Here is a 20,603-nt window from a genome sequence, read left to right on the forward strand (position 1 = left end):
TATCAGAATGAAGTTGTTTTTCATACACACAGGGCTGATCCTGCTAAAGGTGCCCATACACATTGAAATTGATACCCAATGAGGCAAACAAATCAAAGGCAAACAAATCAATCACTCTCTGATCTGAATGTGATCAGAGAGGGCTGGAATCCCCCCTATACACTGCACACAGATTTTCAATAGATTTCTATAAAACCACAGCGTTATACAGTGCAACGCTATGGGCCATCCACCACGCCCCTGTCACGTCCAATCGACCAAAACTTTCCATCTTGTCTAATCGTAATTTACATTTTTGCCATAAATGAATTACAATTATGATCAAAGTGAATGGATACACTATAGGTCAGTGCATGTATGGACTGCTCAAGGCATATTCTGCACAATTTCTGCTTCTGAAGAAAAGACTCTTTGCACTGATTGTGTTATGTTGAGTGGAGTATTATCATTGGACTTAAAGGAAGCATCAAGCATTATATGCTGCCCCATCATATACTTACCAAGGGGCTTCCTCCAGCCCCTTGAATCCAACATGTCCCACACCGCATCTCCAATCGCTGCCGCCAGCCCGGGCCCCGCACTGTGTGCCAAGGCCAGCCTCCTCTACTGCGCCTGCACTGCTTTCAATCAATTCTACGTTTTCCGCAGCGTACTGCGCAGGCGCAGTAATTCCAAGCCTGTGCAGTACGCTGCGGAAAACGTGGACTTGGTTGACATCGGCGATTCGCGTAGGCGCAGTAACGACGACGCACACGGCGTGGACCCCGGGCTGCCAGCTGCGATCAGAGATGCGGCGTGGACATGTCTGCTTCAAGTGGCTGGAGGAAGCCCCCAGTAAGTATTTCGTGGGGTAAAATATAATGCTTGATGTTTCCTTTAAGTGATACCAGGCACTCATAAAAATGATTACAGATTGTCAGGAACACCCTTTAAACAGTCGACCAAAGGTTTTGTGATGTGATGGTAAAAAGCAAGTAAAGCCCTTAAGTCAGACAGTAAAACAGACAGCCACTGTGGGGTCCTTCTAGTCTCACACAGAGTCAAAGAAGTGAAAAAAGCTGGGTAAAGGCAATTTAAATGCAATAAAAGGCAAATGTCTGCCCTATGTAAGTAAATCTCCACCATAAAAGAAATTCTGAAATAGAGATTTAGATTATTACAAATGCCTGGTTATGATTCTTTAACCACTTGAGGACCGCGGGCTTTACCCCCCTTAAGGACCAGACCCTTTTTTTCCATTCAGACCACTGCAGCTTTCACGGTTTATTGCTCGCTCATACAACCTACCACCTAAATGAATTTTGGCTCCTTTTCTTGTCACTAATAAAGCTTTCTTTTGGTGCTATTTGATTGCTGCTGCGATTTCTACTTTTTGTTATAATCATCAAAAAAAGACATGAATTTTGTCAAAAAAATGATTTTTTTAACTTTCTGTGCTGACATTTTTCAAATAAAGTAAAATTTCTGTATACATGCAGCACGAAAAATGTGGACAAACATGTTTTTGATTAAAAAAAACCCATTCAGCCTATATTTATTGGTTTGGGTAAAAGTTATAGCGTTTACAAACTATGGTGCAAAAAGTGAATTTTCCCATTTTCAAGCATCTCTGACTTTTCTGACCACCTGTCATGTTTCATGAGGGGCTAGAATTCCAGGATAGTATAAATACCCCCCAAATGACCCCATTTTGGAAAGAAGACATCCCAAATTATTCACTCAGAGGCATGGTGAGTTCATAGAAAATATTATTTTTGTCACAAGGTAGCGGAAAATGACAGTTTGTGACAAGGAAAAAAAAAAAAAGTTTCCATTTCAGCTAACTTGTGACAAAAAAAAAATGAAACCTGCCACGGACTCACCATGCCCCTCTCTGAATACCTTGAAGTGTCTACTTTCCAAAATGGGGTCATTTGTGGGGTGTGTTTACTGTTCTTGCATTTTGGGGGGTGCTAATTTGTAAGCACCCCTGTAAAGCCTAAAGGTGCTCATTGGACTTTGGGCCCCTTAGCGCAGTTAGGCTGCAAAAAAGTGCCACACATGTGGTATTGCCGTACTCAGAAGTAGTATAATGTGTTTTGAGGTGTATTTTTACACATACCCATGCTGGGTGGGAGAAATTGTAAATGACAATTGTTTGATTTTTTTTTTACACACAATTGTCCATTTACAGAGATATTTCTCCCACTCAGCATGTGTATGTGTAAAAATACACCCCAAAACACATTATACTACTTCTCCTGAGTACGGCGATACCACATGTGTGGCACTTTTTTGCACCCTAACTGCGCTAAGGGGCCCAATGTCCAATGAGTACCTTTAGGATTTCACAGGTCATTTTTGTTTCAAGACTACTCCTCACGGTTTAGGGCCCCTAAAATGCCAGGGCAGTATAGGAACCCCACTAATGACCCTATTTTAGAAAGAAGACACCCCAAGGTATTCCGTTAGGAGTATGGTGAGTTCATAGACGATTTTATTTTTTGTCACAAGTTAGCGGAAATTGATTTTAATTGTTTTTTTTTCACAAAGTGTCATTTTCCGCTAATTTGTGACAAAAAATAAAATCTTCTATGAACTCACCATACTCCTAACGGAATACCTTGGGGTGTCTTCTTTCTAAAATAGGGTCATTAGTGGGGTTCCTATACTGCCCTGGCATTTTAGGGGCCCTAAACCGTGAGGAGTAGTCTTGAAACCAAATGTCGCAAAATGACCTGTGAAATCCTAAAGGTACTCATTGGACTTTGGGCCCCTTAGCGCACTTAGGGTGTAAAAAAGTGCTACACATGTGGTACCGCCGTACTCAGGAGAAGTAGTATAATGTGTTTTGGGGTGTATTTTTACACATACCCATGCTGGGTGGGAGAAATATCTCTGTAAATGACAATTGTTTGATTTTTTTTTACACACAATTGTCCATTTACAGAGAGATTTTTCCCACCCTGCATGGGTATGTGTAAAAATACACCCCAAAACACATTATACTACTTCTCCTGAGTACGGTGATACCACGTGTGACACGTTTTTGCAGCCTAGGTGCGCTAAGGGGCCCAACGTCCTATTCACAGGACATTTTGAGGCATTTGTTTTCTAGACTACTCCTAACGATTTAGGGCCCCTAAAATGCCAGGGCAGTATAGGAACCCCACAAGTGACCCCATTTTAGAAAGAAGACACCCCAAGGTATTCCGTTAGGTGTATGGCGAGTTCATAGAAGATTTTATTTTTTGTCACAAGTTAGTGAAAAATGACACTTTGTGGAAAAAAAAACATTAAAAATCAATTTCCGCTAACTTTTGACAAAAAATAAAATCTTCTATGAATTCGTCATACACCTAACAGAATACCTTGGGGTGTCTTTTTTCTACAATGGGGTCACTTGTATGGTTCCTATACCGCCCTAGCATTTTACGGGCCCAAAACCGTGAGTAGTCTGGAAACCAAATGTCTGAAAATGACTGTTCAGGGGTATAAGCATCTGCAAATTTTGATGACAGGTGGTCTATGAGGGGGCAAATTTTGTGGAACCGGTCATAAGCAGGGTGGCCTTTTAGATGACAGGTTGTATTGGGCCTGATCTGATGGATAGGAGTGCTAGGGGGGTGACAGGAGGTGATTGATGGGTGTCTCAGGGGGTGGTTAGAGGGGAAAATAGATGCAATCAATGCACTGGGGAGGTGATCGGAAGGGGGTCTGAGGGGGATCTGAGGGTTTGGCCGAGTGATCAGGAGCCCACACGGGGCAAATTAGGGCCTGATCTGATGGGTAGGTGTGCTAGGGGGTGACAGGAGGTGATTGATGGGTGTCTCAAGGTGTGATTAGAGGGGGGAATAGATGCAAGCAATGCACTGGTGAGGTGATCAGGGTTGGGGTCTGAGGGCGTTCTGAGGGTGTGGGCGGGTGATTGAGTGCCCTAGGGGTAGATAGGGGTCTAATCTGATGGGTAGCAGTGACAGGGGGTTATTAATGGGTAATTAGTGGGTGTTTAGGGTAGAGAACAGATGTAAACAATGCACTTGGGAGGTGATCTAACGTCGGATCTGCGGGCGATCTATTGGTGTGGGTGGGTGATCAGATTGCCCGCAAGGGGCAGGTTAGGGGCTGATTGATGGGTGGCAGTGACAGGGGGTGATTGATGGGTGGCAGTGACAGGGGGTGATTGATGGGTGATTGACAGGTGATTGACAGGTGATCAGTAGGTTATTACAGGGAAGAACAGATGTAAATAATGCACTGGCGAATTGATAAGGGGGGGTCTGAGGGCAATCTGAGCGTGTAGGCGGGTGATTGGGTGCCCGCAAGGGGCAGATTAGGGTCTGATCTGATGGGTAACAGTGACAGGTGGTCTCAGAGTAATTCTTCTGATAAACCTGTGCCAGCATTTGTGGATTATTTTACTACCAGTCATATTGTACTGCAAACATATAGCCAGATAAATGTGTGTCTCCTAGGGGGTGATTGATGGGTGATTGATGAGTAATTAGTGGGTGTTTAGGGTAGAGAACAGATGTAAACACTGCACTTGGGAGGTGATCTGACATCGGATCTGTGGGCGATGGTGTGGGTGGGTGATCAGATTGCCCGCAAGGGGCAGGTTTGGGTCTGATTGATGGGTGGCAGTGACAGGGGGTGATTGATGGGTGGCAGTGACAGGGGGTGATTGATGGGTGATTGACAGGTGATCAGTGGGTTATTACAGGGAAGAACAGATGTAAATAATGCACTGGGAAATTGATAAGGGGGGGGGGGGGGGTCTGAGGGCATTCTGAGCATGTAGGCGGGTGATTGGGTGCCCGCAAGGGGCAGATTAGGGTCTGATCTGATGGGTAACAGTGACAGGTGGTGATAGGGGGTGATTGATGGGTGATTGCTGGGTAATTAGTGGGTGTTTAGGGTAGAGAACAGATGTAAACACTGCACTTGGGAGGTGATCTGACGTCGGATCTGCGGGCGATCTATTGGTGTGGGTGATCAGATTGCCCGCAAGGGGCAGGTTAGGGGCTGATTGATGGGTGGCAGTGACAGGGGGTGATTGATGGGTGATTGACAGGTGATCAGGGGGATAGATGCATACAGTACACAGGGGGGGGGGGGTCTGGGGAGAATCTGAGGGGTGGGGGGTGATCAGGAGGGAGCAGGGGGCAGTTTATTGCATAAAAAATAGCATTTACAGATAGTGACAGGGAGTGATTGATGCATAATTAGGGGGGTGACAGTGGTCTGGGGGTGGGCAGGGGGGGGTCTGAGGGGTGCTGTGGGCGATCAGGGGGCAGGGGGGGGGAAATCAGTGTGCTTGGGTGCAGACTAGGGTGGCTGCAGCCTGCCCTGGTGGTCCCTCAGACATTGGGACCACCAGGGCAAGAGGCAGCCTGTATAATACACTTTGTATACATTACAAAGTGTATTATACACTTTGTATGCGGCGATCCGGGTGCTAGTAACCCGCCGGCGCTTCCGAACGGCCGGCGGGTTACAGCGCGAGGGGGGCGGAGCGTCACAAATGACGCAATCGCTCCGCCCATGCCCGTACAAGGACCGCTGCCAATTGTACATGCGGCGGTCCTTGTGGGATCCACTTGCCGGCCGCCTCTGTGCAGTGGGCGGTCGGCAAGTGGTTAAACAGGGGTGTCAAGACTTAGCATAGAACAATAAAGGTAGACAACCCTTTGGATGTTATTTAAAGTAAACCTGGGAGATCCTAAAAGTAAAACAATTAGATAATTACCTCAGGAGAGGAAATTCTCTGGACCCTACATAGGCTCCCCATGTGGTCTTCTGGTCCAGTGCTAGGACCCCTGAAGTTCCATGGAGCTCGCCCACACTGCGCAGGCGCATGTGGCTTGCACCTGCACAGTAGCATGGAGCTGCCACTCTAGCTCAGCAGAAAAACAATCAGTCTCAGAGTAATTCTTCTGATAAACCTGTGCCAGCATTTGTGGATTATTTTACTACCAGTCATATTGTACTGCAAACATATAGCCAGATAAATGTGTGTCTCCTGCGCTGCTGGGCCATAAAACAGTCCCAGAGTCTGCTATTGCTACAGTTATAACCTTGAAATGTAAACATTTTAATAAAGGAAATAACTGTTTAAGAGGGTTTTTCTATTGAGGAATTCTTTCGAATTTTAATATTTATTTGAATCTGTAAGAAAAGGTAATAAAGAAACATTTTTAGATATTTCAGCATACGCTGCTATAATATAATTTATGCTATAAAGATTAGAATATTCATGTTACTCTCTTGGCATTTAGTGAAGTCTCTTTTAAACATAACCTTTCAAGAAATCACTACATGTGGAAGGAGAACAAATATGACTAAAATTCAGCAAGGGACCATCCTTGTTCCCTTACTAGCCAGGGAAATAAGACCTCAGACCAGGAGACTGCTTGAAAAGCTGATGTTTACATTAAAGCAATGGGTTTCCTATTACATAGCAATCAATATAACTGAAGCAAAGGTAAAAGTAAACATATATTCCATGCATATTTACGAAACATTAAACATTCATTCCTGAATATTGTATGAACAGCACTCACCCTTAAAAATGCATCTAGAGCTCCATTTTCCATGAATTCAATTACAATCATTACCGGTTTCCCTAAAAACATGAAACAGTAAATGTTTGTGAAACCTCCCCACTCTCAAGTCAACATCAGTTTTGATAAGAAACATCTTTCTAGAGTTTATCATTTAGGGACTAGCAGAATTGGTAATAAGACATCTGGGCAGAGCATGGAAATAATTTGAACATATAAATAATCAGAATCAGTATAAACAGGAGATAGCACTTTGAATTTTCATTCCATATAAAGGCTTTATTACAAGCATGGTTGAAGTAGGTGACAGAAAAAGCCTATCTTTGTTTAGTCATTTCAATAACATCTAATTGTACATGATAAGTATTTATAGACATACTGAAAACACTTTTCTAAAGCTTTTAAAGGGTTCAAAGTAGTTCTGTACTTACCGCGGGTTACAACTCCTTCCAAGTGAACAACATTGGGATGGTCAAACTGGCCCATTATACTTGCTTCGCACAGGAAGTCTCTTCTTTGCTTTTCTGTAAAGCCAACTTTAAGGGTTTTGATGGCAACTGCAATATCTCGTTTGCCAGGGAGTTTCAGCCGACCGCTACACACTTCCCCAAATTCCCCTACAAAAATGTAAAAAGAAAGAGAGAGAGGAAGAACAAACTCTGTGAGTAAACAACACTCATTTTTTGTATCCAATTCTTTGCAGTACTATATATGAACAGGATTATCTGCCAATGATTCTCCCATTCTAAACCTAGTTAGTGGTTTAAGTCAGTGTTGCTTGCGAATTTTCGCCAAAGCCATTTTCGCATCGAAAATCCCATTTTCGATTTCGCCGAAGACGAAATTTCGCAATGATATTTCCGCATTAATTTTCGCCTAAAGTCCGTTTTTTCGCGTTGAATATCTAAGCCCCCTTAAAAGCTAGAATCACCAAATTTGCAGGGTATATTAAAGAGATATGTGGGTACAAGAGGAAAAAGAAATTTGGCCCTTTGCCCTTGCACTTGGCCCTTTGCACTTGGCACTTGGCAGTTTGAACTTGGCAGTTGGCCCTTTCTTTTGCTATTAGTACATTTACACTACCTCTAGGTTTGCTTAAGTAACTGTCATTTACTGCATTTAAATTTATACTTTTTTCCTTTGAAACTTTAAAATCGATTTTCTCAAAAACTATAAGGTCTTTTTGAAAAATTTCTTTTTCCTCTTGTACCCACATATCTCCTTAATATACCCTGCAAATTTGGTGATTCTAGCTTGTAAGGTGGCTTAGATATTCAACGCGAAAAAACGGACTTTAGGCGAAAATTAATGCGAAAATATTCGGCGAATTTTCGCCTTTCGAAACGAAAATAGTATTTATTTTCGCGAAAATTAGGCGAAAAGAATATTTGCATTTTCGCTCATCACTGGTTTAAGTAATGTCCTTTCTGGCAGCCTCATTATTACATATGATGGGAGCTGTGGTTGGACACTACTCAGAGCTACTTATGCACATCTAGAGTTGTGAAGACTTTAACCCTTTAGCAGTCAATTTATTCAGAGGCTTGCAAGTGCTCCAGGCCAATTTATTTTAGCACATCTTTTTAATTTCTTATGTGTTACATTTCCTTGCTACTAATTGGTACTGCTGTAATGTGTATGTATGGCCACTTGTCACCAGGGGGCAGTGTGAGACAATAACAGTGGACTTATGCTTCCGTTTCTACATCCTCTGCTAGCAGAGAGACATCAAAGTATTCCAAGAATTTACAGCAAGACAAGTTGTGCCGGGTGAGGTCAAAAGCAGTGCAGTTATCTCAAGCAAGATATTTTCTTTGCAGCTGCTAATGGATTAAATAAATAGTCCAAAACACCGGTAGGTTGGACAAAACTGAACTCTCTCGTCGTATCTTTCTCAGAATACAGCACAGTTTCAAAACGAAATAGTTATGTTTGAGCGTTCTTAATCATTAATCACAATATGATGCTGTAAGGTTAAATGAACGGAATTACTGTTATAAGGAGGCGACAGCCACTCATTACTTTGATTATAACTGGGACTACAATTTAGCTTTAAAATACATTTACGGTAATCTGATTCTGCCCATATTATCCAAAGCATGGGTACATGCATCATTATTGTATAGTACATTTTGCACATGACTGGGACAACCATCATTAGGGAGAAGCTTAGATGATACCTGCCATTTTCTTCATAACAACAGTAATTACAGTATGCTTACTACATTACTCCACCCCACCTACCGGTGAGTGAAGATGCTTCTAATCCTCTCCATTCTGTTTCACCCCTGTGACTGGTGAGTGCGAGGATGTCATCCTACATCCACAGCCCATGAAGAGAACAACCCGGTATGTCAGGCTTTATCCACATTTCCACCCCACCCACTCCACCATTTGTAGCATGGTAACAGAAGTATGTGGAAAAGAGGGCGGTCTGCGGATCAAGGAATCAGTAAAGGTGAGAGAAGTCATATTCTGGGGAATGTAGGAGCAGCCTACTGGAACTGGCAATAAGAACTGAGCATAACCTAGAAGTAAATATTGATTTTCCCAGATAAGCATGTTATTCTTATATAAACAATGCCCACCTCTTCCCACAGTGTCAGGTGTATTATTGTGGACTTAAAAGTGCTCAGTAAACAAAGCACTTCGAGATCCACCTTAAGTTTCACAGCCGTACTCAACCACACGAGAGAGGTTTGTTTTTTTTATCACAACGTAATTTAAACTGCTTTTTACTGTACATCCCCTGCAGTAAATCACTTTGAGAGTGTGATGTTTATAATCTAATATACTGTTTAAACAAACCCCTGATAATGCTAAGTGATGTGTGAAACCATATTTTATTCTCGGAAATAAGTTGTGGTTAATTAAACGAAATCCCAGTAGGTTAAATAAACCCGGTTACCTTTTCTGCAATGCACCCACAGACATCTACTAAGAAAGAACAACAATAAATAAGATTTAGTGCCTTACCTTTACTGCTCATAAATTTTTACTGAGCCATAACATAAAAAGGCACTTGACTTTCGGTACATCAGTACGGCTGTGTTTGTGAATGCTGCGTGCGTTATTTGTGGTTTACCTTACGGAGCCATCACAATGAAGATTTTTGTACCAGGCCCCAGGTTTGCAATCACAGACAATAAACAAAAGGACATTTCAGAGAAGTGGCACAATCTCATAAGGCCTGTTGTTGTGAAACTGTCTTATCGCAGATTTCAGAAAATGACATACACACTGTATAATTTAACGTTCCCTATCCCACCAGAATTAAACACTGCATCATGTCAGTTCACACTGAACCTGATATTTAATATCTCTGTCCTAATAACAACGTACTTTTGTTTTTTAATCTCTCGTTCAATTATACATTAAGTCAGGAAATGGAAATGAGATTAGCTGTTTTCACCTGTAGGATTTATCTAAATAGAGTTGTCCACAGGATAACTTGCTTAGTCCTATATAATTATAGCCTAAATGTGTGTACTGGGAAGCAATTTGGCTTTTAACATTCATTACTTTGGTTGCCTGGGGCGGCAGACGTATTTGTCTGTCAAAAACGGCATATTAAGTAGTAAAGATGTGTGTCATTATTGTTAATATGTAGAGTGTGCGTTCGTGTGTTTGCACAGTGAGTTATCTTTTTTGAATTGAGCTTTTAGCTTGATGTTTCTGCCTTATTTATGCACACTATAATTTAGTCTTTATAACCGCAAATTAATCCTCCATAAAACTACGTATATGAATCCCACTGTCAAACATACATGAACAAATTTGTAAAGATGAAAGAAACATAGTTTGCTACTTTGTTTACATGGAGGGTTGCATTTGTAATGAATATATTTATACAAAGACACCTTCGCATGCTTATTTCTTACATGAGCGAACGCACTGTAATTTCTTGCACCCGTGGTGTTTATGCTTGACTCTGAACTGACATAGAAAAGCAATGTGGTATGGGGAAAATAACCAAGCCCAGCAGTCAGAGTTGTATATTAACAACAAAAAAGTATGTTGTGTGGTCATTAATTCATAACTATGACTAATTGGCCAGAATCAAAGGCTGATATTGCATCAGTGACCCTTTTGCCTGGGGTTGTACATGTATCTCAAGCAAGTGGTGGAATGAGTTATCCCCATTCTGTTCTTTCTACCTTATGGGGCATACATGTACTCCCATCCTTATAAGTACCAAATGAAGGCTGTTAAATACCTATGGATAAAATTAACCTCCAACTAAACCCAATATTGCACATAGTAAATTCCCACAGCAATCGTGCTGATTAGGGTAAATAATAAGAATTAGCTTCCGAACTAAACTTTTCAAATTAAATACCTATTGAGCAGCTTTGCACCTATCCAGACTTAAGATTTTACCGGACTCTAACTTCTTGTGACCAAATGGGGGTCTTACAATTACTCACTACCTATTTCTGTTGACCATACACATGGGGTTGAGTCATCAACTCCTGCTATTACAGAAGCACAAGTTAAAAGGCAGCAGCGCGACTAAGTTACGGGCTCTCCTTTTAAAAGTATGCACGCTCCCACAAGATAACTTGCGCTCCTTAATGTACTGTGAGTTGTGAAGTATCATGATACTTCACATCTCGCGCTATATGAAGGAGCGCAAGGTACCTTGTAGGAGCGCGTGTACTTTTAAAGGGAGCACCCGTATCTTAGCACCGCATGCTACACAGAGCGCATCCCAGTGGCTGTAGCTCTGGCGCTTTGAGTCCGCCAGGAGAAAAGCGCGATATAAATGTTCTGTGTTCGTTTGTACACAGCATTTCCACGCATAGCGTGCGAGTGCTGCATTTAAGCCGCTGCTACAGCAGCGCGAGTTGATGGTTTCCAATGTAATGCAGTGATTTTGGAAAATGTAGAGAGGCAACTTTTGCTCTTCCTATTTTGGGTGTCACATTGTCACACCTGACACAGCCACCCACCAGCTGAATCCATAGAGGAGAGGATGCATACTGTTTTGCACAAGCAAGCACAATTAGCCTATGGTAATGACACACTGCCTCTCACTTGCTTAAATACATGGTTTATATTAACCAACTGACTTAATTGCTGTTAGAATTTGCTTTGTTCAGTGGTGGGTTTAGTTGGGCTTTAAAGACAAGGGGCTCGATTCACAAAGCGGTGCTAACCCAGTTAGAGACTTTAGGCGTGATAACTATTGCACCACGCTGGTGAAAAGCCAGTTTAGGGGTGATAAGTTTAGGCGTGATAAGTTTAGGCATGATAAGTTTAGATAAGTTTAGATCGCACGCAAAGTCCCGCACGCAAAGCAGCACCATTAACCCCCTTGGCGGTATGAAAAATACCGCCAGGGGGCAGCGCAGCAGTTTTTTTTTTAATTTTTTTTTTTAAATCATGTAGCGAGCACAGGGCTCGCTACATGATAGGCGCTGCTCAGCGGCATCCCCCCAGCCCCGCCAATCGCCTCCGGCGATAGGCGATCAGGAAATCCCGTTCAAAGAACGGGATTTCCTGGAGGGCTTCCCCCATCGCCATGGCGACGGGGCGGGATGACGTCACCGAGAGACCCGATCCACCCCTTGGCGCTGCCTGGCACTGATTGGCCAGGCAGCGCAGGGGTCTGGGGGGGGGGGGGGCCGCGCGCCGCACCGGATAGCGGCGATCGGGCGCGCAGCGGCGGCGATCGGGGTGCTGGCGCAGCTAGCAAAGTGCTAGCTGCGTCCAGCAAAAAAAAAATTATTTAAATCGGCCCAGCAGGGCCTGAGCGGCACCCTCCGGCGGCTTACCCCGTGTCAGACACGGGGTTACCGCTAAGGAGGTTAAACTCTATGCAAAGTGCACCAGATTTTGCTAGCGCAAAACTTTTGATCAGCTGTGCACTGCGGTGCTAACCCAGTTGGTGCTTAAACTTATCATGCCTAAACTTATCACATCTAAACTAATCATGCCTAAACTGAGTTTAGGCGTGATAAAGGGCTTTTCACCAGGGTGCTAACTGTTAGCACCGCTTTGTGAACCAGGCCCAATATTTTATAATTCCATACACTATACGGCCGGATTTTTTTTCTCTCCTTTCAGTTTGCCTATTCCATGTATATAAAATGATAAAGTTATTTTTCTCTTTGGTATATTTTACTTTTATATCAGTTTTATGTTTCTGTATTATTTGCATAACAACATTTAATCGACAAAGTAATGCAAGTTTTATGCAGTTGATTTTGCTTCGCTTCTCACCATGCAATGTAACGCCCTGTTATCCTTTAACTAAGAATTTGTATATTATACTAAAAAGATTAGTAAAAAATGAAATAGAAAAAAAACGGAGCACCGAAGAGAAAGAACTAAAAAATACTACTCAAATATAAGTGACAGTAAGCAGAGTCTCCTGAGAAGATTTACCTCAAGAGGTTACAGATGTAGTAAGCTGCGTTAATTAAAAAAGCAGTGCTAGATATTAGTGAGATTGAAAGGAGAATACTGAAGCAGCACCTTGGTAATGTGAAAACTGAATCCTCCGACTGTCTCTAAAATTGAGTTTAATATTATCGACTTCTAGCTTTTTACTGCTAGCAGGGACACTGCAACTGCATATCTTGAAAGACCATGTTTCTACACAGTTTACTATGTGCTCCACACAACATTATTTTGAACAAATTATGCAAAAACAAGTTCTCATAAATCACCTTGCAGTTATTACCAGCCAGATCAGTTAAAACTTGCACCACTGGACTATGGCAACAGATCCAAGTATGACAGCAGTACTGTTTTTAGGTGTCAGGAGGCATTTTTGGTGCTGAATGTACATCTATCACACAGACAAAATGCCAAGCCCTGTTCTTGGCTTGGCTATTAAGAACTCAGAATGCACCTAATATCATGGCCTCAGTGGAGATTCAATTTATTGCGGGCAGGAAAGACTATGAAAGGTGAGTATTAGTTAGGGTTAGATAAAGATCAGAGTATACAGTGGTTTGCAAAAGTATTCGGCCCGCTTGATGTTTTCCACATGTTGTCATATTACTGCCACAAACATGCATCAATTTTATTGGAATTCCATGTGAAAGACCAATACAAAGTGGTGTACAAGTGAGAAGTGGAACGAAAATCATACAGGATTCCAAACATTTTTTACAAATAAGTAACTGCAAAGTGGGGTGTGCGTAATTATTCAGCCCCCTTTGGTCTGAGTGCAGTCAGTTGACCATAGACATTGTCTGATGAGTGCTAATGACTAAATAGAGTGCACCTGTGTGCAATCTAATGTCAGTACAAATACAGCTGCTCTCTGACGGCCTCAGAGGTTGTCTAGGAGAATATTGGGAGAAACAACACCATGAAGTCTAAAGAACACACCAGACAGGTCAAGGGATAAAGTTATTGAGAAATTTAAAGCAGGCTTAGGCTACACATAGATTTCCAAAATGCAAAACGCTATGTGTAGCGGAAAACTAACACTGCACATCACTCTGAACACACCATCCCCACTGTCAAATATGGTGGTGGCAGCATCATGCTCTGGGGTGCTTCTCTTCAGCAGGAACAAGGAAGCTGGTCAGAGTTGATGGGAAGATGGATGGAGCCAAATACAGGGCAAACTTGGAAGAAAACCTCTTGGAGACTGCAAAAGACTTGAGACTGGGGCGGAGGTTCACCTTCCGGCAGGACAACGACCCTAAACATAAACCCAGGGCAACAATGGAATGGTTTAAAACAAAACATATCTATGTGTTAGAATGGCCTAGTCAAAGTCCAGATCTAAATCCAATCGAGAATCTGTGGCAAGATCTGAAAACTGCTGTTCACAAACGCTGTCCATCTAATCTGACTGAGCTGGAGCTTTTTGCAAAGAAGAATTGGCAAGGATTTTATTCTCTAGATGTGCAAAGCTGGTAGAGACATACCCTAAAAGACTGGCAGCTGTAATTGCAGCAAAAGGTGGTTCTACAAAGTATTGATTCAGGGGCTGAATAATTATGCACACCGCACTGCAGTTATTTTTTTTTTCAAATGTTTGGAATCATGCATGATTTCCGTTCCACTTCTCACCTGTACACCACTTTGTATTGGTCTTTCACATGGAATTCCAATAAAATTGATTCATGTTTGTGGCAGTAATATGACAAAATGTGAAAAACTTTAATGGGGCCAAATACTTTTGCAAACTACTGTAGGTAGGGAAGAATATTGGTTTTACAGGTTAGGAGGTCAGATTTAAACTTCAAGAAGGATTGTACTTCAAGGGGGGAATGGTACACTCAAGCATTTCAAAGTGAGATTCATTGGTCACTGTAGGAAACACAAAAACACCTGTGGGCATATCTAGCAATACAATTCATGACAAGACAAGACAAGACAAATAACATTTATATTGCGCTTTTCTCCTTGCGGACTCAAAGCGCCAGAGCAGAGCAGCAGCCACTAGGGCGCGCTCTATTGGCAGTAGCAGTGTAAGGGAGACTTGCCAAAGGTCTCCTACTGAATTAGTGCTGGCTTACTGAACAGGCAGAGCCGAGATTCGAACCCAGGTCTCCTGTGTCAGAGGCAGAGCCCTTAACCATTACACCATCATGTTGACTGGTACTCTGGTAGTAGGCAGGGGGCAAATTAAATGCATTATGTGTTGGTGTTGGTCTGACAACAGGACTTTGGTAACGGACACAGCAAAAGGATTAGCCAATCAGTGAGCTGCTCATAAACTCTGTCCAGTAATGAGGGTGGCTTTACTGTACTTAGCTTGTTTCACTAATTACCAGAAAGGAAAAGGGGGAGGGCACACAGCTGCTTTTGCTGAGCCATAAGAACGGACAGGAGTGGATACAAAAAAATTACAAATCAGGTAAGTAGCACATTTCACATACTGTACTCTAACCATATAGCTGTTTGCCTGGAGATCAACTTTAGCATCTCTATCATCCTAATGGTGGCCACTAATGATCCAATCTTTTTCATCCAATCTTACCAAATCTAAGGGTAAATTGAGTGAATATACTGAATGGATACTTCAGGCAGTTACCTTATATTACATAGAAATGGTAAGATTGGATGAAAAAGATTGGATCATTAGTGGCCACCTTAACACAATTCAAACAAACTGATCCCCAGGATTTTTTCACAAGGACATTAATATTTTTTAAGCACAGCCCACATGCATTTAGAAGCACTGCTAAAAAGGAAATGTGCAGCATGTGAGCTGCAATTATTTGCCTGTCATATCAGGTTTGAGATTCAATCTTAGCTAAATGGAAATGCTGAATAAAACAGACACCTCTGTCTTACCTGCACCAATCACGCGTTCAATTTTTATACACGATGCATCTAGCTCCTTGGCAAATTGATGGACAGCTCTATTTGGATCCTCATACGTTTCAGGGTCAATGTAGGTTTTGGTGCCTGGAAATTTAACTGTAATGATGTCAGAAAGCAGAACAGTGATGAAGAAATGCACTTACTGTGCAGTCAGCTAGGAATGTCATTATACAGTGAGCTGCTAGGCAGAAGGTATTCCGTTCATGAAGCCAAATACATGTAAAAATCAAGATAATGTGCAAAAGCAGCATGATCAGCAATATGTGTACACATGCATATTAAACAAGATCCAGAGGAAGAACGTTAAGGCTCAGCATACCAATATAACACAATGTTATTTGTTGAGTAACCCAACTGTTACCGAAACATTTATGTGCTGCGGGGAAAATTACTTTTATGAAGCTGCCTAGCTGAGACATCATTCAAAAACACACATTTTACTTTTTTAATTTCTACATATCCAATTTCCTAAATTAGGTAGCAGCTCAATCACCCGGTAATGTGGTCACCAACTGTTCATTCTTTCTCATGCCTATTGGTGATGAGAATCAGTTTAACATTTGAAGGCCATAAAAAGATATGTGTATCCAATACACAGCCATAATCGCAAGGTAATATAACCTCTCATTCTTATAGCGGATGTGAAGGCAAAATTTACGTATTTTGTTTTACACATATACACACCAAGGATATGTTTTCTAAAGGAAAACACTGAACAATTAACATCAGCAGTTGGGGCTGGAGGAAAATCTTAATCGCAAATAATGACCTAATGAACAGCAAAAGATTCTCCTGTCATGCAGATTTCCCCTCACCCAGGAAGAGAAAGGAATTGGACCAACCAAAGCCAACAGTCACTGAAGATTTCAGTATCAGCTAAATAATTAACACAGTTGTTGTACTTTGGAGTGAACTCTTTTTGGCTTTGACATACTTTTTGGAAACAGCTCATTTTCTACCACTAACCCTCTTTATGATCACCTAACCCCTCATTTTGGAACCCAACCCACATTGGCCTCAATTCACTAAGCTTATCTCCTGTCTTTAATAACTCTTCTAGAGTTGTTACCATGGTGATAAGGCATGTAGTATTCAGGAAACATTTTACCTCAGGCAAACCTAAAGTTAACTCTTCTGTCTTTAAGTTAACTCTTTAATACTTAAAATAACTCCAGAGTTAAAGACAGGCTGTTCATTAACTGTGTGTGAAAATAACTACAGAGGAGGTAAGTTAACTACAGAGGAGGTAACTTAACTACAGAGGAGGTAAATTAACTACAGAAGAGGTAACATAAGGAATGAAGAGATAAGATAACTCTCTTACTGTGTGGAGGTAAGTTTTCTCTTGCCTTATTATCTCCAGCATGATCTTAGTGAATTGAGGCCATTGTCCACTAAGCCTATCTCTCATTATAGTTGTCTAACATCTCAACCCTTCTGTTTAGAAAATGACCAGCTTTACCACGCCCCATCATCGCCTAACCTTACCCGTTTTCAGAACCTGACCTTAACCTTTGAATTTTTGCTGATAACACTAACCTTCCACTACTTTTTATTGTTGCCAAACCATAATCATCCTCCTAGAAGTGTAACACTGACCATAGTTATTTCAAACCTGCAATCATTCTAACTTTATTCATTATTTGCAAATGATAATTTTTCATGTATGAAAAGTAAAGCTAAACCTTATGTCAAACTTGTACCAAGATGCCTTGATTTTCATATATCTGTAAAGGACAAGGGGAAAAAAGGAGGGGGAGAGCGCACTCAATTTTAGCCTGATGAAAGAGAGTTGAGCTCTCGGAAACGCGTTGCTGTTTATTAGAATAAATACTTTTAACTACACTACATGGCAGCCGCCTTTTATCCTTTCTACCACGCACTTGCTTGTCAGCTCACAAACTTACCTCCAGGTGCCTGCTGCTTGCTTGTGCAAGACACGTAGAATGGAGTTTCTCTCAGCAATTACCCCTCACACAAACAGCCAGCTCCTGGCTCCAAGAGCTCCTGCAGCCTGTGGCTTACAAGTGTAAAGCATACAGAGCTGCGTGGAGTAATCTAGGCACAAACTTGGTCCCTCCTGCACATCCAAGACACCTCTGTGCAGACACTCCTATAAATGCGGCCGCCTATAGCGGTAGGTAGCATTTGCGAGGAGTGGAAATACATCTGATCCAGGACTGAAGTTCAGTGGACGGAGAAGCATATGTGCCAGTACATCTTGTGGCGGAAGATCGCTGGAAAGACCTGGTCCCCGGTTCTGAGTGGGACAAAAGCTCTTCAGCCGACCAACCCATATGGGCTAATCGGCAAGAATCTCAGGTGAGATTATTCCACGGTTGGCTAACCAGTTTTCTCAAATTGTCTATTGAGTGCGCTCTCCCCCTCCCCCTCCTGTTTTCCCCTTGTCCTTTACAAATATCTTCACCACTCAGAGTGGCTTTTAAAGGAGCAGCACCAACTAACATACTTTGTCTATACTTTACATCAGTATTGCCAAGATCGCTCCCTCTGTCGAGTACAGAGGTCAAACAACCCTATATTTTCATATAGACTCTGGTTGGATATGTTTTTATCCCTCCCATGTTCAATGTAGGTTTGCATGTTGGAGAATTTTGTTGCTAACCAGTAGAGAGAATAGTGGTTCTATACTGCATTAAAGGACAACTGTAGTGAGAGGTATATGGGGATTGCCATATTTATTTCCTTTTAAGCAATACCAGTTGCCTGGCAGCCCTGCTGGTGTATTTGGCTGCAGCAATGTCTGAATAACACCAGAAACAAGCATGCAGCTAATTTTGCCAGATCTGACAATGTCAGAAACACCTGTTCTTCTGCATGCTTGTTCAGGGTCTATGGTTAAAAGTATCAGAGGCAGAGGGTCAGGAGGATAGCCAGGTAGCTGGTATTGCTTACAAGGAAATAAAAATGGCAGCCTTCTCACTACAGTTGTCCTTTAAGGAGTACAACAGTCTGCAAAGCCATGGGTTTGGCAATCTGATTTTGGCGCTACTCTAGTTGAGGTGACCAAGCGGGAAACCCCATAGACCAAGAGCCACTCCCTGCTTGCGGCAATTAGTTCATGTCCATTAATTTGTAAGACACAGAGAACACAGCGGGAAACACTAAGCCTAAAATTGCACACCAGGACCTGGCCTTCGGGCAAGTTTACCAAACCTATTTAGTTGGTGGTGTGGATAGTGTTTTCTGTAGTGCCCCTTATTTCTTACAAATTTAGTTGTTGCGACCAAATTACTCCTAGCAGTAAGCGGCTGTGGGTCTCCTCAACTAGACTAGTGCCCTGATTTCTTCTACAATACTAAAACCAAGGTTGCAGTATGAAGTGTCAGCCTGATTGATATTTCAGTACAAGTACAAGAGTGTTGCATGTAAAGGGACTGGGTTGTTCTTGGCCCTTTGAGATGGTACAGCCAAGACTTAAACCGTGACTGCCTGGTCCATCACATACAGAAAAGGGGATCACCTCAGTTTTCTTACAAACAGATGGTCAAATTCCCCTTCATGATTTCTCCTACAGGCAGAATTACGAGGCATAAAATTGGAAGCAGATGTGACACATGACCATGTTATCCGTTTTTTATGGTGTTTATTGAGTGGGCAAAATGACATAACCAAGAGTCATTTCCCCTTTTCTGTTTTCATTTATGATATCAATTATGGCAAATACATTGATCATTTGTATTACTGCATAAATGATTCATAGGCAGGAAAAATATTTTCAGTATACTGTAAAATCTCTTTAAAGTAAACTCTGATACAGTAAAACTTCGGGTGTAGTAAAATAAATGCCCAGGTCCTGGCCAAGCACTATTATAAGTATATGGGAGTAAAGCCTGGTATATTAAACACTGATATAATAGAAAGTCTAATATAGTAAACCTGCTATTTGTCTAGCTATAGTGGAAAGTGTGCAGAAGCATGCCTCAGTCGGGGACCTATGAGCCATGGTTGGTGGGCAGGCTGGAAACAAATTGTAAACTACTCACTATCTGCACACTACACTGGGCCTGTGTGGATTACCTCAAAAGCACCAGCTGGTGAGACCTATGATTCCGGTGTAAGCTGCAGCCTGATTACTGAGGGAATTGCCTGTCATCTGTGACTTGCTTGTGCATGGCTGCAACACTACATTATCATCCAGGCTGAACAGAAATATGGACAAAGGAGCACACTATCAGTACTATATCTGCATTAACTGCATTAATTATGCTTCCTTTGCAAGCTATTGCATGATTATTACATGCACATTCCTGCATATTGAGCACTGTGCACTTTGATCTAGCTTAAACATTGTCTGTGCTTGCTTGCTGAGGCATTGAAAAGAAAAAAAAAGACTCCTAATTATTGACTATATGAAGATACCGTACTATAGTATACTTTATATGCTTGAGTATGACCATTTCTGATATAGTACACTTCAGACATAGTAAATTACTTTTCCCAGTACCTTGGGGTTTACTATAAAGGGATTCTAACAACTTGATTGTTTGAAAAAAAAAATGAATAAATAAGCTAAGAAAAATAAAAGTATGAATAAATCAAAAGTATGAAGAGCTGGTTTAGAGCTTACATTTGTAGATGCAATAACTCCATAAACCATTTGCTCTTAAATATAAATGTCAACAAATTTTAAAGTACTGCAATCTTCAGACTATGCTGTTTGTAAATTAAAAAAAAAAGATCTTCTTAATGCAAAACAAAACACATTTATATGCAAGCTGTGGTTAAAGTCAAGAGCTTGAG

At 41.7% G+C, this 20,603-nt stretch overlaps 1 protein-coding gene across 5 annotated transcripts in view; it reads right to left on the reverse strand.

Annotated features, from left to right (window-relative positions):
* Positions 1-20,603, reverse strand: part of EPHA7 (EPH receptor A7) — a 316,908-nt gene that overhangs the window by 27,830 nt on the left and 268,475 nt on the right. For 3 of the 5 annotated variants that reach the window (XM_068231180.1, XM_068231181.1, XM_068231178.1), the window contains exons 10-12: positions 15,810-15,923; positions 6,974-7,159; positions 6,543-6,604 (exon numbers count right to left, since the gene is read on the reverse strand). In XM_068231180.1, coding sequence (XP_068087281.1) covers positions 6,543-6,604; positions 6,974-7,159; positions 15,810-15,923 — 362 coding nt within the window. Of the gene's footprint in view, positions 1-6,542; positions 6,605-6,973; positions 7,160-15,809; positions 15,936-20,603 lie in introns of all 5 variants that reach the window. The other 2 variants (XM_068231179.1, XM_068231177.1) reach the window with 1 other exon arrangement.

This window comes from Hyperolius riggenbachi, chromosome 4 (assembly GCF_040937935.1).
Source record: "Hyperolius riggenbachi isolate aHypRig1 chromosome 4, aHypRig1.pri, whole genome shotgun sequence".
Lineage (NCBI taxonomy): Eukaryota > Metazoa > Chordata > Amphibia > Anura > Hyperoliidae > Hyperolius > Hyperolius riggenbachi.